The sequence below is a fragment of the Gadus morhua genome, chromosome 14, assembly GCF_902167405.1.
Source record: "Gadus morhua chromosome 14, gadMor3.0, whole genome shotgun sequence".
Taxonomy (NCBI): Eukaryota; Metazoa; Chordata; class Actinopteri; order Gadiformes; family Gadidae; genus Gadus; species Gadus morhua.
Window position 1 is genome coordinate 4624977 of NC_044061.1, and position 24194 is coordinate 4649170.

A 24194-nucleotide genomic window follows, 5' to 3' on the forward strand; every position below is an offset into this window, starting at 1 on the left:
TTAAAATGATAGTCAGTGCAAGATATTGTTCACACAACACATTTAGCCAAACTATCTCTTACTATTGATCTTTGATTGAATGACACGCACAAACACACACACACACACACACACACACACACACACACACACACACACACACACACACACACACACACAGACCAACAAGCACAGACACACACACACCCTCTCACTCACACCCACCCACCAACCCACCCACACACACGCACACACACACACACACACACACACACAGGCTTGTGTAGTGTAGCTATGGTAACCGCCTGCAGTTCAATGGCATAAACACATGTAGAGTAAGTTCAGCACTTGACTGCTGAAGTCACCGATACGTATAAGCATGGCCCTTAGGGACAGCGACCCCCTAGCGCTGGACGAGCCTGCAGGGGGCGGGCAGGACCACCCGGGGCGAAGGGAGGAGGAGACGGAGGTCCGCCAGCCCAGCTCCAAGGTAGAGGGGGACTCCCGTTTCACACCGTGAACTGCAGATCGCACATCGATGGTTTCAGTGTGTTCCAGACACGTTTGGTCACGTCAATCAGTTTTTTGTGCTTTATGATCTTAATTTTTTACTTATGAGTATTTTATGTGGCACCGGGAACCATCATAGTGAAATTATTAGACGTTAATGTATCAGATGTCAACGCCGCCGACGACTGCATTACACGTCGCTTAGCAACCGAACTCTGTCGTTGCGAAACTCCCAAGACCACCCCCCCCCCCCCAAACCCACACCGTCATCCATCTGTTGATTGGGAAATAAGGTTCTTGAGGTTTTGGGTTCTACATGTTACCTGTAAGGTTTTGGTTTTGTGTGGTTGGGCTCTAGAGGTTTCCTGTAAATGGTCGGTGTGTGGCTTCTCTGTGTGTTTGGGTTCTAGGTTCCCTGTTAGGTGTGTTTGTTCTGAGTTTGGGTTCTAGGTTCCCTGTAAGGTGTGTTGGTTCTGAGTTTGGGTTCTAGGTTCCCTGTAAGGTGTGTTGGTTCTGTGTGTTTGTTTGGGTTCTAGGTTCCCGTAAGGTGTGTTGGTTAATGTGTTCGGGTTCTAGGTTCCCTGTATGGTGTGTAGGTTCTGTGTGTTTGGGTTCTAGGTTCCCTGTAAGGTGTGTAGGTTCTGTGTGTTTGGGTTCTAGGTTCCCTGTAAGGTGTGTTGGTTCTGTGTGTTTGGGTTCTAGGTTCCCTTTAAGGTGTGTAGGTTCTGTGTGTTTGGGTTCTAGGTTCCCTGTAAGGTGTGTTGGTTCTGTGTGTTTGGGTTCTAGGTTCCCTTTAAGGTGTGTAGGTTCTGTGTGTTTGGGTTCTAGGTTCCCTTTAAGGTGCTGCGTGGACATGGCGAGGCTGTGACCGGCTGTCACCTGTGCTTCGACGACAGCCGTCTGCTGACCAGCTCCCATGACAACACAGCCATCATATGGGTGAACAGGAAGTGATGTCACTAATAGCTGCAGTTATTAGTCAACCCAGAGCTATTTAGAGAGATGGCATCTCTCTAAATAGCTTTGAGTCAACCTAATTCAACCAAGGTATGACTAACAATGCCATGAAAACAAACGATTACCTGGATGAGTTACTGATGACTGGGTTTGAAGTATAGAAACCATTATAATAGCATTGAAATCCCATAGAATGTCAGCATATCGACAAGTAAGCTTGAGTACAAGTACTTTTTTCAGGACACAGATCGGCTGGTGGCCTTGCAGTGCTACGGAGGATCTCATTCTGCTGGCATCAGCGAATGTGCCCTGGTCCCAGGAACCAACCGGTGAGCAGTTCCACAACAGACCAGGCCAGACTAGGCCACATAGCACTTTACTGTACAGGGCCAGAGTGGACCACTGTAGAATCTCAATGGACCAGTGAGAAGAATGAAACAGGTAGAATGTAACCAGACTCAAACCCCAGACTTCAAGGTGGTCAAAATAAAAAATGCGTTGGATGGGGCGGTTCTGGTCACTTATGATCCCCAAAATGGTTTGGTTAATATCAGCCATCACTTTATATATAATATTCACGATAAACTAACAATACATAATTAACAATCCTAACCTAACCTACCAAGAATAACCAAACCTTACAAAACATACCAAGTTTGACTAAACCTATCCTAACAATAACAATCGTTAAACAATTTAAGGTATTCAACAAAGATAGCTAGGTTAAGATGCTACACAACTAAGTACTTATTTATTTTTATGTACTGCCAGGACGTAAAACATACAATTAGTGTGTACATTAAGTGCCAGGACGTACAACATACAAAAAGTGCGTATAATTAATTGCCAGGACGTACAGACCTATAAGGTGTTTCTACTTGTTGTTTCCTTTGTGTCATGGCTTGCGCCCCAATCTCAGGTGGGAATCATCAACTCATTACGTTCTGATTGGTCAGCTGGTGTCGGGCAGCATTTAAAATCCCAAACGATTTGTCTTTATGTGGTAGTGTCTATTTGAAAGAATGGCAGCAGTATCCCTCTTTTCGTGGTAAGTGATGCATTTTATGATTATTTAAGTTTTCTTTAAGTTTTCTTTTGAGTTATTTGATTGTTGTGATTGAACTAGTTTTTTAATGCAGTTCTTGTTTCAAACTTCTTTCCTGTATTAGGGTCTTCCTCCAAGCAGTTTTGCTTTTGGATGTCCACTGTAGGCCTGTTAAGATGGGTGTGTATTCCGAAATGGATGCTTGGATTAAATTGAGTCATGTTTTAAATTCTTACTTGTTTAAATTTGATTTTAAAGGTCCATACTTCATGAATAATGCTGGATACGCGGCAGGTCGTTCTTCTCAAGGTCCGGCCTTCATGGTTAAAGGTGGATCCACAGGAGGTGGTTCTTATTCACAAGATCCAGCCTTCTACCAACCTGAAGAGCTGGAAGCCCCTGAAGGCTACGGCACTAGCTCCGCTGCTGCTCTTCCTGCTGGAAAAAGCAACAGCCATCCCTCCTTAACCGACTCGTCTCAAGGTAACTTGATGAATCCTCGTCCATTATTGCTAGTTATTTTTATTCGTATTCATTGGCACCAAAACATCTTTATTCCGTCAGTGTATAGGGTGTTCCAATGGTACAGAATTTTTACTTTGTCTGCTTTCAGCTATCGCTTGGGTTATCCCTCCTAGCGTCTATTCTGGTGACACAAAATCAGGTCAGGGTGGGGCTGCATCAGGGTCTGCTCCCAGCAATGCCATGCCTGGTCCGCAGTTCATCCCAGGAGAGCTGCTCCAACTCGAGAGCACAATGGAGGCTGGACGCTTCATTTCTGAGACCCAGGAACGGGGCAACCCTCCCCCTCCTCCTCCACCACCGTTTGCTGTAAACACTGAGGTCTTCAACAGCCCACCTGCACAAGAAGCCTCTATACCCAGCTCTTATGGCTACTTCTATCCTTACGACTTCATGTTTGTCACCGGCCAGTACCCTCCCGGAACCTATGCTCAAGCCAGAAGTAGTTTTGAGCAAGGCAGTGATAAGTTCATTGAAAACCATTACATCCGATACGAGTATCCCGGCGGCCCCGGTGAGGAGCAGCCAATGCAGCCTTACCCCAGTGACGCTTGGCAGGGCATGGGGAAAGGGATGCCTAATCATTAGCGTGTTTCTCCTGAGATGCAGTCTTTCTGGAGGGACGGGTGGAAACGGTTGTTCAATAAAAAAAATACAACTTTGATTTGTCTAGTGGGTTTTACTCTTTGTCACCCACACACCAATGTGCACCACCCTTTAACCTCATCACCCTTGAGCACAACATGGTTTATTGCCTGGAAGTTTAACCTCCCTGGGCTGGCTTCAGTTGGACTAAAGACAATTGGAACTAAATTGTCAGTTTGCTTTTATTTTGTAATTCCTCAAATATTCAGATGTACTGAACTAAAGATGACTAGATGTGTCATCTACATTATTGACTAGGACTTGACCGTCCACGATGTAAAAACACCGGAGCCCAAATGGCCTCGACTATACAATATTAAAGGGACGACCAAGACTTAAAACTGAGGCTGAACTTCTCCTTCTCGCCAGCATGGTGACGGTTTCCTGGGATCAGACGATGGTCTGCTGGGACCTGGAAACGGCGAAGACTCTGGTACACCGATGGTTCACCCTTTTTATTTTTCTCAGTCCATCTCTAGTGTCCATGGCTCATTGCTTGTCTGTAACAGTGGACATCGAGGCATGCTGGCTTGTTGACCTCCTGTAGCGTGTCCTCTGACGGGAAGCTCATCGTGTGCGTCTCTGACATGGACAACGAGATGGACATCTCCCTGGCAACCAACGGCGAGTGTCTGCACAAGGTTAAAGGTAGGTCTTTATCAGAGTTTAAGATGCATGGAAAAACACTTAGCATTGGCTTAGATTACTAAAGCAGTTAAATGTGTAAACAAAACAATTTACAATATGTACAATACAACTCGCATACTCGTGTCTTATCGGCTGCTTATCAGCTTAATATGAAACTCGGCATGTGTTAAGGAGCACTTGGTCCCCCCCCCCCACCCAGAGCACCACAGTTCCACCATGACGCGCTGCAGGTTCGACCCCCAGGGGCAGCACGTGGCCACGGTGTCTGTGGACCGCACCATCAAGCTGTGGGACCTGCTGGCCCAGCGCACCACCATGTCCATCAACAGGTGGGCTCGTGGCGAGACGCACACCTGCAGGCCTTGAGGAGCGGTACTTCATTAATGTATAGCAGTATCATGTATTCGTTAGATGAGGTCCAAATGTAGAGAAAAAAGGTCTCCGTTCAATGCACAAGATGAGTGGTAGAAATGGGAAACGCTAAAATAAAATATCAACATTTGAGAGCGGCTCACCATATAGAATGTAAAGTGAAACATGATTGGCTGATCACAAAACAAGTGGCGAAGAGAACTCGACGTAAGTGCAGCGACGATACTGGTGACACTGCAGGCGTAGTAAACGAGAGGCTAGCCAGACAGTTAACGTACGGCTGCTTTTTAATCTCTCCTGTGTCCCCACCCCGCAGTAACCATAGCAACACCGTCTCCAGTTGCTGCTTCACCGACAGCGGCCGCTTCTTGTGCACGGCGTCGTGGGACCGCAGCCTCCAGCTGTGGGACCTGGAGACCGGGGCCTTCCGCTCCCGGGGGGGCCTGAGGCTGGGGGGGGTGCACGTGGGCTCCGTCAGCTCTTGTGCCTTCTCTGCCGACGGTGAGCCTTGGAGTCAAGGCACTCGCACTTTATCAGTGTGTGACGTTCCCCTCCTTCTGAACCCATTGGGTATGGAGAGAAATTGTCCCGCGCTGTGAGGGAAGTGTGCTACGGCTTGAACGCACTTCTTTTAACCTAAAACAACGAAACAAAACTGGCCTTGTCTTTAGGCTACCAGGTCGTGCAGCACTGTCACTAGAAATATGAGTCTGCTAAACGTCTGCTAGATTTCTGCTTAAAGACTCCATGATAACGCGTCTCTCAATGGTACTGAGGACAGGAGAGACAAAAAATACGTATTGTAAGTCGCATTGGATAAAAGCATCTACTAAATACCCAGAAGGTAAATGTAAAAGATCCTCGCTGTCCCCTCTGCTGTCTTCATCAGTATGATGACTTTCCCGGTCGGCCTGCTGTTACTGAGCCCCTGTCGTCATCCAGTGTGTCTGTGTCATCTCCCCCTTGGTTCCTCCCTGTCTCCCAGCTCAGCTCCTGGTGTCCGGCTCCTACGACAGGACCGTTGCACTCTGGGATATGGCCTCTCAGTGCCACACACTCAGCCTAAAGGTAGAGCAACTTTAAGGGGTAGAAATTAAATATTAAGAAGAGCAAAGTAGACTAGAAATATGGAATTAAAGAGTGGCTTTTTTTTTTTCTCATGTCCAGCGGCTGAGTAGCTCAGTGATTAGGGGGTATGTTGGTGAGGAAAAGGGTCATAGTTTATGGTCCAAGATCTTCCTTTATTATTAATTTATGTACGTCTTTATTGTTTATATTTTTGTTAACCCCAGGGCCACAGTGATTGGGTGACAGACGTTTCAATCAGTATGGACAAGAAATTGGTGGCGTCTTGTTCCAGGGTACCAACTGTCTCTTTTATTTCAGTTGATGTGCTATTACGATTACATTGACCTCTCTCTCAATCGCTCTCTCTCGCTTTCTTGTAAAAATTGCATGTCCCTCACACACTCAGTCTCTCATCCAGGACGGAACGTGCAGGCTGTGGTCTGTGGAGGCCTGTGATGTGATCCCAGAGGTGGTGGAGAAAACAGAAAATCAGCTGCTTAAGGTCCTTCACACAAACACTGTATTCTACACACTCTATACTTTCTTTCACACGCACGATGCACGCACAAATGTCAAAATAAGTGATTTAATGCCCCGTTTACACCATCCCGCTAATGGCCGCTAATGGCCGATGGACCACCGATGTGGAAGTCGGGGTGATTCGGGTGACATCGGGCTAAAAATGTATGATCGGGTCAATTTATCGGGGTAGCATTTACACATACCCGATGTTATAACGATATCATAACGATGTATGCCAGGGAAGACACCCGAAGTGCGTTTAGCGTCATTTGACGTCATTTCGAATGACGCCAAACACGTCAAATGACGCGTTTGGCGTCATTTCGGGAGAAGGCAAAGGGGAGACTGGTTTAGACTGATATTTATTCATATATTTATTTATATTACAATAGCGATTTTATAATAATAGAACGCCGGTTCTAAATGGGCGAAGTACCCTGTAATTATAAAAGTAGGACATCCATCCATCACCCCCTATTTATACACAAGTGGCAGATTGAGGGTCTTCCTTAACACAATCTGGTCACTCACAATCGTTATTTGTCTAGGGTTCTCGAGGGTCTTTCGTGTGTTGAGGTTGCCGATATAAAGACGATAAAACACGATAAAGCGCGGAAGATTAACGAATATAGCCGATGTGCCCAGGAAAATTCCCGAACGATTTGCGATGTCTTACGTTATACTCCCGTTCTATTCCCGATTATAGCCGATTAGCCCATAGCAACACCTGGTAACCGATTCTACCCCGATTGACCCAAAATTAACAAACATGTTCGTTCTTTGCCGATGTTGCCCGTTGTTGCCCGATCATTGAGCATTTCTTCCCGTTGTCTAACGATGTTCCCGGGAAGAGTAACGGTGTTTCCCGATGCAACCACGCTATTTGCCGATGTAATAACGATAGCTGCTGATTTAGCCATCGGGCACCATCGGGGCCCACTATCGGGTAGGTGTAAACAGGGCATAAGTAGCCTACAATTGATGACAGGAATGTTGGATGTTCATCTATGAAGTATTCCCCCTTTCAGATTTGAAAATGATCATTGTTTATCGGGCAACATTTTTCAAACATTTTTCAAACTCAATCATCAAAATACACAACTCGTTTTGAATTCCATTTTTGCACCCGTTTATTTTGAGTTAAAGGTTGGGTAGGTGATTTGCGAAACGCCAGCAGATTTTGAAAATAAACAACTCAAATGGTCCTACCCCCTCTCCTTCAACGCTGACTCTGACTCCACCCATTCCAAGTACCTGGACGCGCAATCATGCACGAGCGCGAACAGAGATGCGCGAGAGCGAGCCAGGCTAGCGTAGGTTTTCGTTTAACAACATGGCACTACATTCAGCTGTAAGTTGCACCCAGTACCGCGGGAAGTAGGAGTGCTGTGATCTGAGACGACCTATATTTGGAAAAAAGATTTGAAGACCAGATCCGTTTTTTATGAATAAATAAATTGTATTCATTGAAATAATATACGAAAATAAAAAGGCATCGAATAAAACACTGCATTGCCACTAAACAGTAGTGCAAATAGGCCGTACTGATGTGTACACCAAAGACTATTCCTGACACTCCTCTGCCCCGCTGTGTTCGCTCTGGCTGTGGTCGCTCCGAACTGTTTCGGCCCGTGGCAAAGCGAGTCATCCTCGCTGCTGTCCAAGGCATTTTGAGACGCAGCATTTATTTAATGCTCATATGACCTAGTGCTGAAAAAAGGTTACATGAAAAAGTGTGAGGGTAGCGGGGGTGCGCTAAACTTGTTCTGTGAGCAGCTGGATGTGCGCATGCACTGGTGTAATTGAGCTGCGCTGCTATACATCTTTTTTTTTATCAATGTAACGAGTTGCGAGTCTAGTGCAGGCTGAGTTTTTTTTTTCCCAGCACCCCCTGCTGAGAATACGTTCTCGCTGCAATGGTTGGACCAGATGTTATAAACATTAAACGGTCACATAAATCATTACTATTTTTAGAAAATGTATGTTTGTTTCATATAATTGTATTGGAAGTCCTGGTTTTCACTAGGGTTGCCGCGGTGTGGACATTTTCACACCGAGTAATACACTCGTCTCCACACCGGTATTACCGAGTATAAACGGTATAAACTTTGAAACTAGGTCAACCGCCACACAAGCATCGGTTTTTAGACCCTTCTCGTCCTTCAGTTGCCGCCAACGTTCGAAAGCAGCGCCTAGGATTATTCTTGATTTCAGTTTTTCTCTTTCAGCGTTTTTATTATCAATTACTCTCTGAAAAATAGTTTTCCTTCTCTTTGCTGGTGGTGGTGGTGGTGGTGGGGATGGTGGCGTCTTGTCTGCCATGGAAATTGTCTTCTACTGCTAGGTCCAAATGTGGATTAACTAGTTCCAGTAGCTACCGCAGGATAACAACAAACAGGAGCTTGCTCTGGGTCACGAGCTCTGGGTCACGAGTACTGCACGAAGGGGTCGCGCGCGGGGCGCGGGGGAGGGGGAGTGCAGTACGACCGTTTGATTGACGTACTTACTGTCCAATGCAACTCGGTGGCAATGGAAATGATTGGCTGGAGTTTTTCGAGCCCTGCCCGTTCCACAGATGATTGACTTGTTTAATTTTCATGTCAGTACTTCTAACTCAGTGGCTGTAAGCGGGTTATGATAAGGATTTCAAGTAATTTTGCAAAAATGGCCAAAAAAGCAAATCACCTATACAACCTTTAAAAAAATATATTTTATCATCTTGAAACCTCTACCCTGGAAGGCCTACAACTGTCCTGGGACCTGTTTACTGTTGCTTTATGAAGCTATATATTCATAATGGATGAAGTTTGTATGGAGGTTACAGTACTTACAGGTTTAAGCAAGCGCTGCATGCTGGTCGTGACCGTGTGCTGTTGTCTCTCTCTACCTCAGTGCGGGCAGTGCGGCGGTTCCTTCTGTGTGCCCCGCTCGGAGGCCTCGGACCAACTGCCGACCAACTGTGTCTTCTGCCGGATGAAGACTGGCGGCAGATACCGTCCTCAGCCTCCCTCCCTCTGACTACCGTCCTCAGCCTCCGGCCCTCAGACTCCCTTCCTCAGTCTATCGTCCTCAGTCTATCGTCCTCCCCAGCTCTCGTTTGTAGCCTTCAGCCCTTTATCCGCACGGCTCGACGAACCAACGAACCAATTCTGCAAACAAATACAACTGATTGGTTTAATAAACGGTTTACTTTTTAAACGGGACTTTATCAATCCTGTGTGATTGTGTGTGGCATTAAATTTACTTTTAAACCGTATTTTACTTATTTATAAATCCTGTACTTTGATGCGTATAATCATATAGCCCGATTCCGTTGACGTCCTCGACGGCGCCGTGGCTTAGATGGTTAAAGCGCCTGTCTAGTAAACAGGAGATCCTGGGTTCGAATCCCAGCGGGGCCTTTTGTGGAAACCGCCAGTATCTTGCTCATAAAGAACACGTCATATATCTCCTAAGTAGGGTGTCTGTCAGTGAATGTTTGGTAATAAAGCGTGTCTTTGTACCATTGTTTAGTGTTAAGTTAGTTTAGTTACATAGGCCAGCTCGCAAACCCAGGCTGTTCCGTGGACCTGTAAAATAAATTAACAGCCCCATCATTTGTTTGAAAATCAGGCATCTTAAAATTAAGGCATTATAATTGACCACATGTCCTCCAAATAATTTTATGAATATGCCGGTCCTTGGAACAAAAAAGGTTGGAAACCCCTGGTTTAGGCCGCCGCGCTGAGCTGTGGCCCCTGCCGGCCGCAGGGGGGCGCAGTGACGCCGGAGTCCGTATGGCAACCGGGGAGCTGAGGGAAGAAAGAAAACATGAACAGGAGATCGGCTCGTCCGCTCACAGATGAAGGCTCCCAACCCCGCAGAATGTTCGCCCTTATCCCTCCACTTTGCAACCCAAACATCCCGCTGACGTCTGCGTCGGTGACATCCGAAGTCTGAGCTGCGGACGGTCCAGGGAGAGGACCGCGGACGACCCGCTGGAGGAAGTGGGGAGCGGTGCGTCTGAAAATGGGGACCGTGAGACTTTGTCTTATTGAGAGAAAAACCGACGTCTGGAGCAAATGCCTTCGCACTCGTGTCTGAGAACCCGCGGTGTGTTGCTGTCTGGGGCCGAATCGCCGTGCCTCTGGGCGGGCTGAGCGATCCGCCGGGCCGTTGCAGATGTCCGGGGCCATTGTGGTTATGATGAGCGATCCAGTGGCCGGACCATGGGAGTGATGAGGCGGCTTGGAGCCACGGAGCTCCTTCTGCTGCTCCAGTGGCTGCTCGCCCGCTCTGCTCTACTGGCGGCCGGTAAGTGTTTAAATGGTCAATGGTGAATGGACTGCATTTATTCAGTGCTTTTCTAACCAGTGGCCACTCAAAGCGCTTTGCAATATTGACTAAAAGTCACCCATTTATGCACCCATTCACACACCGACGGCGGTGTCAGCCATGCAAGGCGACAGTCAGCTCGTCGGGAGCAGTCAGGGTGAGGTGTCTTGCTCAGGAACGCCTCGACACTCACCTAGAAGGAGCCGGGGATCGACCTGGCAACCTTCCGGTTACCTGCCAACCCTTCTCTACCTCCTGAGCGTTGAACCTTTAATTACACCCCAGCACACGACACCCCCCCTGGTCGCACTTTTCACTGGAACACTGGAGCAGCACCGCTGCTGGTTCCGGGCCCCAGTTCCACAAAGTGAGAGGATCAGATGGAGTTGGTGTTATGATTGTGGAGGAAGTAGCGTGTCTCTCTCCCCCCCCCCCCCCCCCCCATCGTGCTGCTCTTTGTTGTTGGTTTACTGTGACAGAATGTGTTTCCCCCTCTGATCATATCCAATGACACCTATCGATTTTTTGGTGGAAAAACGAGAGCTGGTGTTTGTAAACAGGGCTGCTTTGTCACGTATCGGATACCGACCGCAGCGAATCCCCACGGTTTGATTACAGTCGGTCTGCTATCAGCATTACATCACCTCCCTCCTACCCTCTCCCCCCTCCCTCTCCCGTCCCTCTTCCCTCTCTCTCTCTGCATCTCCTTCCCTCGGTTTCTGTTAAACACTAAGATATCGATTCAAGGAGATACATTAATAAATGGAGCGACAGCGTCCTATTAGGCATTTACCTTAATCGAACTATCGACCTTCCAAATGGCTCGTCACGCATAAATGACAGTTATTACACACACATTAGCGCGTGTGTTGGCCAAAATGATCACAGATCTACGGTTTCGTTGTTGTGGATAGGCTAAATACAGAAAGTGATGTGTACACACAAATGTATGCAGTAGAGGTAGTGGTGGTTATAGAGCTGGCTCTAGTTATAGTGATGGTTATATAGCTGGAGTAGAGGTAGTGATGGTTATAGAGCTGGTAGTATACATAGTGATGGCTACAGAGCTGGTAGTAGAGATAGTGATGGTTATAGAGCTGGCAGTATAGATAGTGATGGTTATAGAGCTGGTAGTAGAGATAGTGATGGTTATAGAGCTGGCAGTATAGATAGTGATGGTTATAGAGCTGGCAGTATAGATAGTGATGGCTATAGAGCTGGCAGTATAGATAGTGATGGTTATAGAGCTGGTAGTATAGATAGTGATGGTTATAGAGCTGGCAGTATAGATAGTGATGGTTATAGAGCTGGCAGTATAGATAGTGACGCTCATAGCGAGTCATGTAGTGTCGAGGGGATAAAACCAGACCAGCACACCGGTCTGGAATCCGTCCAGATGGGGCTCCCTCGTTACCAGGGACAACCATTGCTGTCATCGTCATGGAGACATCAGATGAGTCGCGCACAGAGACCGGAGTGAATGTGAAGTGGAAGCAGCTGAGCTCCACGTCAGTCTGCCTGTCTGTGGACTCAGCTGTGCAGATGAACTGCCGATTCTGACCCTGTCCTGGTACCAGCTTACCGTGCACTACTGCCCTTTTCCAATAACACGCAAGCACACACGTACACACTGGTTGTAGTTCTAAAAGACAGGTTGTAGTTCTAAAAGACAGGTTGTAGTTCTAAAAGACAGGTTGTAGTTCTAAAGAGGCTGGTTGTAGTTCAAACACACTGTTTGTACTGTTTGTACTTCCTACTGCTTGTAGGTTGGCTGTTGTCTGACATCATTTGATCTGAACTGTCACCACACACGTGCTATTGCGGTAATAAGAATCGCCTGTACTGGGTAATTAAGATCTCTGATGTGGATGTGGTCCCACACAGCCTGTGGTGTTGAGGTGGAGGTTCACGCGGAGAGGAGAGGGGTCATCTACAGCCCGTCCTGGCCCCAGAACTACCCTCCAGGGGTCAACTGCTCCTGGAGCATCCAGGCCGGCCAGGGGGAGGTCATCACGATCAGGTAAAGAATTAAAGGAAAATGAAAAATGAAATGTGATAACACTATACACATAAGACGCGTATACACAGGGTATGTATTCCGTATGCATAGAAGACGCATGATACTGTTTCCATGTTGCAGCTCATGGATGGTTTTGTCTCCTCCCTTCTCTCCTCTTTCCTTTCCACAACTCTTCTCCTTCCTTCTCTCCTCTATCCTTCCCTCCACTCTTCTCCTTCCTCCCCCCCTCTGCTCATCTCCTCATTTTCACCCTATCCTTTCCATTCCTCTCCTCTCTTCTCATATCGTTCCCTCCTCTCATCTCCTCCCCCTCCTCCTCCTCCTTCTGTCCCCTCCCCTCCTCTCCTCTCCTCCTCCTCGCCTCTCCTCCTCCTCTCCTGTCCTCCTCTCCTCTCCTCCTTCTGTCCCCTCCCCTCCTCTCCTCTCCTCTCCTCCTCCTCTCCCCTCCTCTCCTCTCCTCCTTTCCTCTCTCCTCTCCTCTCCTCCTCTCCTCTCCTCCTCCTCTGATCTCCTCCTCTCCTCTCCTCTCCTCCTCTCCTCTCCTCTCCTCCTCCTCTCCTCTCCTCTCCTCTCCTCTCCTCTCCTCCTCTCCTCTCCTCTCCTCCTCTCCTCTCCTCCTCCTCTCCCCTCATCTCCTCTCCTCCTCTCCTCTCCTCTCCTCTCCTGTCCTCTCCCCTCCTCCTCCTCTCCTCTCCTCTCCTCCTCCCCCTCTCCTCCTCCTCTCCTCTCCTCCTCCTCCTCCTCTCCCCTCCTCTCATCTCCTCCTCTCCTCTCCTCTCCTCCTCCTCTCATCTCCTCCTCTCCTCTCCTCTCCTCTCCTCTCCTCTCCTCTCCTCTCCTCTCCTCCTCCCCTGTAGTTTCCGTAGCTTGGACCTGGACGACCCCGGGGGGTGTAGGGGAGACTGGCTCCTCCTCAGCCCCGCTGGTAGAGGGGAGTCCAGGGTGTGTGGCTCGTCCCTGCCCCCGCCCTTTATCTCCAGCAGGGGGCGCCTGGGGCTCTACTTCCACTCCCAGGCCAACGGTTCGGGGCAGGCGCAGGGCTTCCGGCTGTCGTACACCAGGGGTATGCGGACCGCCTCCACCACCCCTCCTACCACCAATGCACCAAACCGTTTATATTCCCGCTCTTGATGTTTCCCATCATGCAGCTGTGTTCTAGAGCCTCTCCTCTCATATAAAAGTGAAGCCCTCTTGGTGTGAGTTGTAGATCTATAGGTGACAGTTCCAGGTTCATAGGGTCTGAAATAAATGGCGTATGTTTTGAACTTGAACTTGAACTATATATGTTTTGTTTTAGATAATTATTGATTTTACCTAATTTTATACATCTTTAAATATATATTTTTGAAATGTCGAGCGTTTTCCACCCTAGGTTGGGACTCTGACCGGGTTCTGTTCCAGGGAGGGTCTCTGACCGGGTTCTGTTCCAGGGAGGGTCTCTCACCGGGTTCTCTCCCCCTGCAGGACGCCCGGGCCAGACCCGCTGCCAGCCCGACGAGTTCCTGTGCGGCAACAGGAAGTGCCTGCCGCGCGCGTGGCGCTGCAACGCCCAGGACGAGTGCGGCGACGGCAGCGACGAGGTGGGCTGCCCCACACCGGCCGCCGCCGCCGACCCCCCGGGCCTGTGCCCCCGGCGCACGCTGCCCTGCGTCCACGGCCAGTCCACGCGCTGCCTGCCCGGGGAGCTGCGCTGCGACGGCGCCCGCGACTGCCCTGACGGCTCGGACGAGCGCGGCTGCCCCGACACGGCGTGCGGGAGGCACCTGCGCAACTTCTACGGCTCCTTCGCCTCGCCCGACTTCTTCCTCCGGGCCAATCGCAGCCCGGCGGCGGCGGCGGCGGGGGCGGAGCTGCACTGCGCGTGGTTCCTGGACACGCAGGACCCCAAGCCCATCGTGCTGCAGCTGGAGCTGCAGCTGGGGCCGGCGGACTCGCTCAGCGTGTACGACGGGCTGCTGCAGCAGGCGGAGCAGCTGCTGCAGGTGCTGTCCCACCACAACAACCGCCGCACCGCCCTCCTGGAGTCCAGCCGCGGACAGATGAGCCTGCTGTACCGCGCCCAGGCGCACAGCCCCGGGAGGGGCTTCAACGCCACCTACCAGGTACTAGGGCTGCACAACATACCTAACGATATTGGCGTCCCACGATGACACGTCGTGTTCTCGTGATGTTTTCGCGATATTTTTTTTTAAATAATGCATCCGCAAAAAAAATGAAAACCAAAAAAGAAACGAGCCCCGCCCATGCAGTATACGCCTCTACCTCCGCTGCAAAGCAAACCAAGCGCTCCCTGTACACCTGTCTGCGACTGCGTGAGTCCATCCTGCCCACAGCGGCGCGAAGCCTGAAAAAGGGGGGGGGGGCGTGGCCTGGCGGCAATTTGCCGCTGAGCACAGTGTGTGGCTCCTACCACTAGGGGGTGGTAGAAATTCGAAAGATTTTTTTTTCAATGAACAATCGTGGTAAATAATCGTGATATCAATATTTATCAAAATAATCGTGATAATCATTTTGGCAATAATCGTGCAGCCCTACCAGGTACCAGTCCCCCCCCCCCTGGATACACCCGCAGGCTTTAGTGATCAGTAGCATGTAATACACAGTAATGTGTATGCTATTTCCCTCGATAGACCTGCAGGCTTTAGTTGGTGTAAAATGTGTAGCATGTAGGAATCTAGAATGTGGACTTGTAGCCATTTCAAGGAGGCTCTATCTTTACTTCGTCGTCGGCCTCGTGGAGTTGCTTGACGAGGAAGAGTACGATCAAAGGTTGTTGTTGCGAATGATTAATGATTCTTTAAAAAAAAAAAAGAAGTGATGTTGACGTGTGATGATGTTAACCATCCCCCTCCCCCCTCCCTCCTCCCCCCACCACCCGCCACCCGCCACCCGCCACCCGCCCAGGTCAAAGGTTACTGCTTCCCGGGGGAGCGCCCGTGCGGCGGCGACCAGGGCTGCTACGCCGCCAGCCGCCGCTGCGACGGCTTCTGGAACTGTCCGTCGGGCCGCGACGAGGAGGGCTGCCCCGGCTGCGCCGAGCCGGGCCACTACCCCTGCGGCCCCGCCCCCGCCCCCGGCCACGCCCCCTCCGTCCCCTGCTACCCGCCCCACGAGCGCTGCAACAACCTCAAGAGCTGCCCCGGCGGCGACGACGAGAGCAGCTGCTACGCGTGCCAGCCGGGGAACTTCCACTGCCAGAGCAACCTGTGCATCCCCGAGACGTGGCGCTGCGACGGGCAGCAGGACTGCCTGGACGCCAGCGACGAGGCGGGCTGCCAGGCCGCCGTGCCGCGCAAGGTGATCACGGCGGCCCTCATCGGCAGCCTGGTGTGCAGCCTGCTGCTGGTCATCGCCCTGGGGTGCGCCTTCAAGCTCTACTCCCTGCGCAGCTCCGACAGCAGGTGGGGGGGAACACACACACACACACACACACACACACACACACGCGCACAAACGAATGAATGAGCGTACGCACGCGTGCACACACCCGTTCTGTCTGACTGCCCTTGTGTGTGGTCTGGCTGACAGCAGGTGGAGGAATATGCGAGCACACGCACATGCACGCAAGTCGTGCACACATGCACGTAGGCACGCACGCACCGTGCACGCACACACATGACTCTGTTGTCTGACTGTCTTGCTGTCTATCGGTCTAGGTGTCTGTGTCACAGCTGTTGGTCTGTTTCACTGTTTGTCTGTCTCTCTGTTCATTGTCTCTCTGTCTGTCTCTCTCTGTGTTTAACGGTCTGGATCTCTACGTCTTTCTGTTAGCCTGTCCGTCTGTCTTTGTAACTGACTGGCTGTCTGTCTTTCTCCCTGTCTGCCTCCCTAGAGCCTTTGAGACCCAGATGACCCGTCTGGAGGCGGAGTTTGTCCAGAGAGAAGCCCCGCCCTCTTACGGACAGCTGATCGCTCAGGGTCTCATCCCCCCAGTGGAGGACTTCCCCCTTTATAACCCAACCCAGGTACCAAACCCCCTTTATAACCCGACCCAGGTACCAAACCCACTTTATAACCCGACCCAGGTACCAAACCCACTTTATAACCCGACCCAGGTACCAAACCCCCTTTATAACCCAACCCAGGTACCAAACCCCCTTTATAACCCAACCCAGGTACCAAACCCCCTTTATAACCCAACCCAGGTACCAAACCCCCTTTATAACCCGACCCAGGTACCAAACCCCCTTTATAACCCGACCCAGGTATCAAACCCCCTTTATAACCCAACCCAGGTACCAAACCCACTTTATAACCCGACCCAGGTACCAAACCCCCTTTATAACCAAACCCAGGTATCAAACCCCCTTTATAACCCAACCCAGGTACCAAACCCCCTTTATAACCCGACCCAGTTATCAAACCCCCTTTATAACCCGACCCAGGTACCAAACCCCCTTTATAACCCAACCCAGGTACCAAACCCCCTTTATAACCCGACCCAGTTATCAAACCCCCTTTATAACCCGACCCAGGTATCAAACCCACTTTATTATTTTAAATATACTGTACTTATTATACGCTCACTTTATATTTCAACTATTTCTATGTTTGCACCTAACCTTTGTCCTTTGTAATGCTGCTGCTTCATGTGCCTTCCATTGCCCCCTGGGGACAAATAAAGTTTTTTTTAATTGAATTTGAATTGAATTACAACTTAACCCAGGAATCCAACTCACTATTGGTCTCTGTCTGTCTGTCTGTCTGTCTGTCTGTCTGTCTGTCTGTCTGTCTGTCTGTCTGTCTGTCTGTCTGTCTGTCTGTCTGTCTGTCTGTCTGTCTGTCTGTCTGTCTGTCTGTCTCTCTCTCTCTCTCTCTCTCTCTCTCTCTCTCTCTCTCTCTCTCTCTCTCTCTCTTCCCCCCCCCCCCCCCCCCCAGACCTCGGTGATCCAGAACCTCCGCTCGGCAATGTGCCGGCGGATCCGCCGGAGCTCCTCCCGCCGCCGCGTCGCTCGCCTGTGGCGCCGCGTCTCCCAGAGGATCCGCCCCCGCGGCCACGCCTCCCTGCTGACCCCGCCCACCGGGGCCCTGGCGCTGCACTGCTACCGCACGGTGGAGACCCGGGGCCACGCACCCCCCTCGTCCGGCTCCTCCCCCCTCTCCCCCGACAGGACCTCGGACCGCCAGGAGGGGGCGGCGTTGTCCCCCGGCTCGGCGGAGAGCTGGCCCGCCGGGGGGGGCGGCTCCCGGCCCAGCCCGGACGGCAGCGACTCCTCGGATCCCGAGGCCCCCCCCGCCGCCCCCCTCCCCTCCTGCAGAGTCCCCCGGAGGGCCTCCAGGAAGATGGTCCTGGGGCTGACGGTCAGCCTGAGGGGCGTGGCTCTGCAGCGCTACTCCCCCCTGGGTCACATGTCCCCCAGCCTGCCCCCCGCCTCCATGAGGGACCCCCCGCCGGAGGAGGGGTTCGGGAGGGCGCCGCGCTAGGCCAGGCGCCGCCCAGTGATCCAGGTGGGCGGAGCTATCCCCGTGCTGCTGAACTGCACCTCCACCTGCGCTCCGGGCAAGGTTCCAGCCAGGCCAGAGGGGATTGTGGGTAATGGCCGTCGTTGGATTCCTCGCTGGGTTGTGAACTCCTGTATGGTACAATGTCTACACGAGCTGCGTCGCCGCTCTGATCTACAGAGGACTCTTCCCTCATGGTCCTTAGTTATTTTGAGTGTTTCCTGAAGAAGTGATGACATCGAAGGATGGAGATGAACTGTTAGGAGGGGCCTGTTGTGAACATATAGTTTTATCTGGTAAAAGTTAGACTCTACTGTGTATTACCTGAAATGTTTTGTAATGATCTCGTAAGGTTTGTTTCTGTACTCGGATCTCGTGCGTCTGGGTTTGAATCCTCAGGTTGAGCAGACATCTAAGGACCAGGCTTGGGTTTAGCCTCACAAAGATTCAGTTTGAATACGTCCCGGGTGTGTAAACACAGCGGTGTGTTCACATCAGGAGACGACGACGTGACCAAGAGCCTCTGGCTTCAGATCCACTGGACAACGGCTGGACCTCAGAGACTGAAGACTGTGTTCATATGCCTTAATACTGCTGCCCCTCTCACCTGCGTCGTGGTCCAACACTGTCCTAGACCCTGCTGGGTCTGGAGGCCTGCTGATTGTGGACAGGTGTGTCTAATGGAAACATCACACACACACGCACACACAGGCTGACATGCACACGTGTGTCTGCGTGTGCGTGTCAGTAAGGTTTTCCATGGCCTTATTCTAGATGAGCGTTTCTTAAACTACGGGGTCAGGACCCAGATTGACTCTAAGGAGTCTGAGGTGGCTTCCAGCTGAACAATGCGCAGAACATCGGGACTAACGGACATTCAAATGTATTTTGGGTCCCTGGGTGAACGCGTTTAAGACTCTTCCTGTGTTTTAACATGCAAGTCTGTTGGTTTAAAGGTGGACACGTTTTTGGAAAAAATGTTTTCTTTCTAAAGTGTAATTTTCATAAATCCTTCAATGTCCATCGTGTACTGATACTGTCATTTACTAAACTATTTCTAGAGAAACATCTGCTGCTTTTTAGGTCCAACGGGTGACTGAAAGCTTTGTATTAGGCTTTGGCTGAAGACTGTGTTTTTTTTGGAGGCTGCTGTTACGTCTTTAAATACTTTTAACACAGAAAGCCATCAACGGTCCCCTCCTGTGACTGAAGAGGTCGCTGCTTTCCTAATACTTGGATCCATGGATACAACTCTCCTGAGAATGCTGTGTTTAGAAGATCAATTTTAGATGCTGTTAACAAGGATAATCAGGTGTCAAATCAAATGCTCAAAATATAAATGAACTTTTCTTTGCAAAAAAATACTGAGTGTAAAGAACTCTGAAGTTTAACCGTTTGCTTTCAAACTGTAGCCTCAACTATCCCGATACATTTATGAATGAATTATACAGTTTAATTCTGTTTCTATTCTAGTATGCGATGTATTTTTTGCCTGGCATCTGTATCCAGGATCCAGCTATTAGGGGATTGTGTTTTTTATATTTGTTCAAAGACATCGCACTACTTCTCTATTTATATTTAGTACTACTACCATTTATATTTGTGTCCCAGACATTTCATACTGTTTATTCCCCATTTAGATTTCGAACACTGTCAGTAACTTGCATGTATGTCTGTCTCTCTGTCTGTCGGTCGGTCTGTCCGTATATATTTTGCAAAGCCTTCTTTGCATTCAGAACCAGGACCGTCTATATCAGAACCCTGACCCTATGTACATCAGAACCCAGACCCTATGTACATAAGAACCATCAGTATCCAGACCCTCTCAATTTAAACAGTTGATGAAACACAAGATGTACAAACACTATTTATTGTCATGAATGTGTTTGTCTCTGCCATTGTTTTTTATTAAAGGAAACTGGTAAAATAGAAAGGAATTTGAACGTAGAAAATTGGTTAGTCTAATAACTGCTGCAACAGTTTTTTTATGATTATGTCAGTCTGTCACTGGATGTCCACTATCGGTTTCATGATGTCAGACTTTCTTTCACTAGATGTCCACTATCACTTTCATGATGTCTGACTGTCTTTCAATAGATGTCGGACTATCTGTTTAGATGATGGTATTTGTGGACTTGGCAACTATTTCAGACATTTCTGGTTTCCCATTGGGCCATTCGAATTGGCACTAATTGTTATTGTGTAAGACCAAGGCTGACACAAATGTAGACATTCACTTTGAACTATAACAAAACCAGGCACAAAACATCAGGAAAATAGTCACACCACGTTGTTTTTTCTTCACATTATCTTTAATAAGCTACTATCTTTGTTATACATTGATTTTTTTCAAAGTCTTTTACAAAACACACAGGTACACCAGGGACAGGAGTACCGGGACGGTTACCACGGAGACAGGGTCCCAGAGGGGGGGTCCAGTGGTGTGGGAGGTGAGGGGGCACATTGGGGGGCGGGGCATATGTACAGTACCTGTGCAACGATCAACACGTGGTAGGAATGTGGTCTTAGAGAGAGTTCCTGACGCGTTTAAAGCGGTTTCAACTTACACGGTATTTACAGAGCCGATAGGCCTTAAACAACCTGATAACCCTCTCACACAGAGAGAACCAAATGTACTTCTCCCTCTCCCAAGAGAGACAGAGAGAGAGAGAGGGGGGGGGGGGGGGGGAGGGGGGGCTCCCAGACGTTTATTTCATTGTCTGGGGAACCAATGGAATCAGGAGATGCAAAGCATTCTGGGAAACAGTACTCTTAATGGAGAAGCAGGCCCACAAACAGAGGGGCAGCCTGGGGGCTATATTAGACACCTCTATCAGAATGGCTTCTAAGTGTTAAAACATGTAACGGAATAACTGTTAATTGGACAATGCTGGCAGGCCATACAGATAAAAGAGTATTTACAGACGGACGGTTCAATAGTAACTGGGTGTTTCCCCAAGGGGAGTCGCAGCCTGAGGAAGAGGTGCAGATATAAGGAGGGTTCCAGAGACCGCCACCCCCCCCCCCGGGTTAGGACCCAGCTCCAGAAAAGTGAAATTGCAAGGGTATCAAAATCACCTGTCGTCAACATCCGGTTGGAGATGACTTATCAACACTGTTGTTCACAAGCGTGGAAAAATAATTAGCTCATGAAGATCTTACACTTAAGTAATACACTTAATAGAACCCAAGGCAACCGTTAAAAATATCGTGTTTTGTTTTTTAAAAAAGAATTATCTCTGGCAAATGTACGAAGTTATCGGAACTAGAGGGAGACTTGACCTCAAAGTCTCTGGAGTCGCACACACACCCACACACATCAGTGCCTTGCTCATGCGCACTGTGAAATAATCTGCCAGCCTTTGGCTATTGGCAGGCTGGTGCAAGTTAAAGTAATACGTTGACTCCCGTATGGGCTGTGGTACTGCTGGTGGAGGAGTGAGGTAGGCTGGGGGGGTTCTGAATGAGCTGTGCGCTCTCCTTGTTACAGATGGACCACAGCGACTGTCTGGAATAGGTCAACTACAGGAACGCTGGCACATTGTGACAACGACAGAGGAAGGACGTGACCCGATTTAAAACCCTCATAGAATAGCCATATTAGGAACGAAAGGGAAGGGTAGACGGAGATAAAGGAGCATCTGATTCTCACGGCGACAACATGGCGAGAGGAAAAATCCGTTCCCTCCGCTGTTTAAACATTACGACAAAAAGATTAAAAAAAGAAACAGTTTTTCGAACATGCGTGTCGGCCCAGGGTCCATTGGGTCGGAACTGGGGCACAACGTGCCGGTGAACACCACAGGGCTGACGTGGGGTACTGGTGGTCGATGGTGAACACACGAGACGGTAAGGCACTGTGTTTACACAACAGGATGGACGCCATCTTGTTCCGGAAGGAACACATCCTAGCGACGCGCTTGTCTAACCGTCCAGGACCAATCGGAGAGGAGGAAGGCCTGAGGTGGGTCACACACACACTGCGTACGGCCGAGAGGAGGGGCAGAGCACGTCGGAGAGCACGTCGGAATTTTAGCAGAGTTTTTTTTTTTGACAGTGTCGGAAGTTGAGCTGGCAGGAGGGAGGAGGGGGGAGGGGGGGGGAAGCACCGTTATTGAAACCTGTGGTTCACATTTTAGAAACATGCGATGTCTTCTGCGTATGCAACCAGTGTGTGACCCCACTCCATCTGTCCATTCGTCCATCGTCTGTCTATCCATTCATCCATCCATCACTCACTCATCCACAGCTTAGAACTGGAGCTTTTCACAATGGACTGTTTCATAAAAATACTCAATGCACACACACACACACACACACGGACACACGCACACGCACACTAGGGCTTTGACTTTTGCCCAAAAATCATATTCGAAGTTCGTTCGTTCGTTAATATTAATATTCGATTATATTCGAATAATTATTAATAATATTTTGACCATTAAATGCCTTCAGTAAGACCTGGATTGGGCTTCGCGAGGTTTGTTGCTATGGTTACCGGTCTTGCGCGTTCCAACGGTTTATTAGGTTTCTAATAAATCGCTGTGTAATCAATACTTCATTCACTGCCTCTTCCCTGGTCATTACAATATTATGAATAGACTGCGTCGGGTTCTCCGACGTCTCTCCCTCTTGGCCTGCCCGTAACAGCTTCGAATATTATGGGCTGCCTAATATTCGTTCGAATTTTGATTTTTTTTTTGTTATTTGAATTACATTCGAATAACGAAGTTCGGAGTCAAAGCCCTAACGCACACACACACACAGGGAGAATGTGACGAGAACCACTGGCATAGGATCAGAGTGCTCCGGTCGGGGTCACGGGTCAGGGGGCGGGTCAGTCGCTGGCCTTGGACGGGGCGAGGGGTACCAGCTCCAGCGGGTCGTCCTGGGGGAACACCACGTAGCACAGCTTCTGGCCCACGTAGGTGACCCGCTCTGCAACACAACACACGCCTCTGAGTCAGGTTTACCCACACACACACGCTTGGATGCACGCAGCCACGCACGCACGCACACACGCAGGCACACACGCACGCACGCACGCAGGCACAGAAACACACAGACACACAGGAAGGGCCACAGACAGGAAGGGGCCTGGACAGGAAGACCTACAGACAGGAAGACCTACAGACAGGAAGCCCTACAGACAGGAAGACCTACAGACAGGAAGACCTACAGACAGGAAGCCCTACAGACAGGAAGACACACAGACAGGAAGACCTACAGACAGGAAGACCTACAGACAGGAAGCCCTACAGACAGAAAGACACCCAGACAGGAAGGGTGTAGACGTCTAGACAGGAAGTGGCCAAGACAGGAAGACACCAGACAGGAAGACACCTAGACAGGAAGTGTCCACACAGGAAGTGTCCACACAGGAAATGGCCCAGACCAGAAAGGCCCAGACAGGAAGACACCCAGACAGGAAGACACCCAGACAGGAGGACAACCAGACAGGAAGGGCCCCAAACAGGAAGGACAGAGACAAGAAGGGCCCCATACATGAAGGGCCCAAGAAGTCTGCAGAGGGAGCGGTGCTAGTGGACTCACCCAGGGTACTGTACACCCATTTGGGCTTGTTTTTCCAGACGACGCCCAGGAAGTAGACGGGCACGCCGGTCAGCATGATGACCATGCCCAGGCCGCACACCACGGGCTCAGAGTACATGCTGAAGCCCAGCAGCACGGCCCAGAACACCATGTAGCTGATGGGGATCAGCAGGTTCACCTGCTCGGACACCAGAGCGTTACCACAGAACCCAAGACCACGCGAGGGAGACGGTAAAACATTTGTACATTTTGTTTTGGAATTTCATCTTTTGGTATTTGATAGATGGCATCTGTTCAAAGGTCTGCTAAATGACTGACTCTCTGAGTCTGACTGGATATCACTTATATTGTTAAATATCATTTGATTATATACAGTATATAAACCAGAGTTGTCTGACATAATTCCCATATCCTGTTTTGGTCCTTATTATAGTATTAGGCAAACACGCTTTCAACGTCTCCTAAACCCAAAGGGCCATTTATAACTATTTTATCATTATGTTTGTAGGGAAATTCATTAAGGAGCAGGTAGGGGTTAGACAGTACAGAGACAGGTCATTAAGGAGCAGGTAGGGGTTAGACAGTACAGAGGCAAGT

The 24194-nt window shown here is 49.7% G+C and overlaps 4 protein-coding genes and 1 non-coding gene across 5 annotated transcripts in view; 4 read left to right on the forward strand and 1 right to left on the reverse strand.

Moving 5' to 3' along the window:
• The first annotated feature begins 248 nt into the window (after positions 1 to 248).
• LOC115558521 (WD repeat-containing protein 88) lies at positions 249 to 9733 on the forward strand. Its single transcript, XM_030376721.1, has 11 exons — positions 249 to 469; positions 1318 to 1428; positions 1687 to 1775; positions 4028 to 4091; positions 4168 to 4306; positions 4506 to 4635; positions 4995 to 5179; positions 5664 to 5746; positions 5971 to 6039; positions 6165 to 6248; positions 9161 to 9733. Exons 1-11 carry the CDS (start codon positions 359 to 361, stop codon positions 9284 to 9286), a joined length of 1191 nt encoding a protein of 396 aa, XP_030232581.1. The 5' UTR covers positions 249 to 358; the 3' UTR covers positions 9287 to 9733.
• On the forward strand, positions 2440 to 3677 carry LOC115558536 (uncharacterized). Its single transcript, XM_030376748.1, has 4 exons — positions 2440 to 2494; positions 2616 to 2671; positions 2750 to 2974; positions 3105 to 3677. The coding sequence occupies exons 1-4, from the start codon at positions 2469 to 2471 to the stop codon at positions 3599 to 3601; spliced, it is 804 nt and encodes a 267-aa protein (XP_030232608.1). The 5' UTR covers positions 2440 to 2468; the 3' UTR covers positions 3602 to 3677.
• On the forward strand, positions 9596 to 9669 carry trnat-agu (transfer RNA threonine (anticodon AGU)). The gene has a single exon. It is a non-coding gene; the product is annotated as a tRNA-Thr (tRNA).
• A 302-nt stretch (positions 9734 to 10035) lies between the features above and the next one.
• lrp3 (low density lipoprotein receptor-related protein 3) lies at positions 10036 to 19977 on the forward strand. The gene is made up of 7 exons (XM_030376675.1): positions 10036 to 10561; positions 12467 to 12602; positions 13460 to 13665; positions 14067 to 14704; positions 15507 to 16003; positions 16435 to 16567; positions 17481 to 19977. The coding sequence occupies exons 1-7, from the start codon at positions 10477 to 10479 to the stop codon at positions 18024 to 18026; spliced, it is 2241 nt and encodes a 746-aa protein (XP_030232535.1). The 5' UTR covers positions 10036 to 10476; the 3' UTR covers positions 18027 to 19977.
• A 2565-nt stretch (positions 19978 to 22542) lies between these two features.
• Positions 22543 to 24194, reverse strand: part of slc7a10a (solute carrier family 7 member 10a) — a 29433-nt gene continuing 27781 nt past the window's right edge. The window contains exons 10-11 of the mRNA XM_030376701.1: positions 23598 to 23775; positions 22543 to 22982 (exon numbers count right to left, since the gene is read on the reverse strand). Of these exons, the coding sequence (XP_030232561.1) occupies positions 22882 to 22982; positions 23598 to 23775 (279 nt within the window). The 3' untranslated portion in view covers positions 22543 to 22881. The remainder of the gene's footprint in view (positions 22983 to 23597; positions 23776 to 24194) is intronic.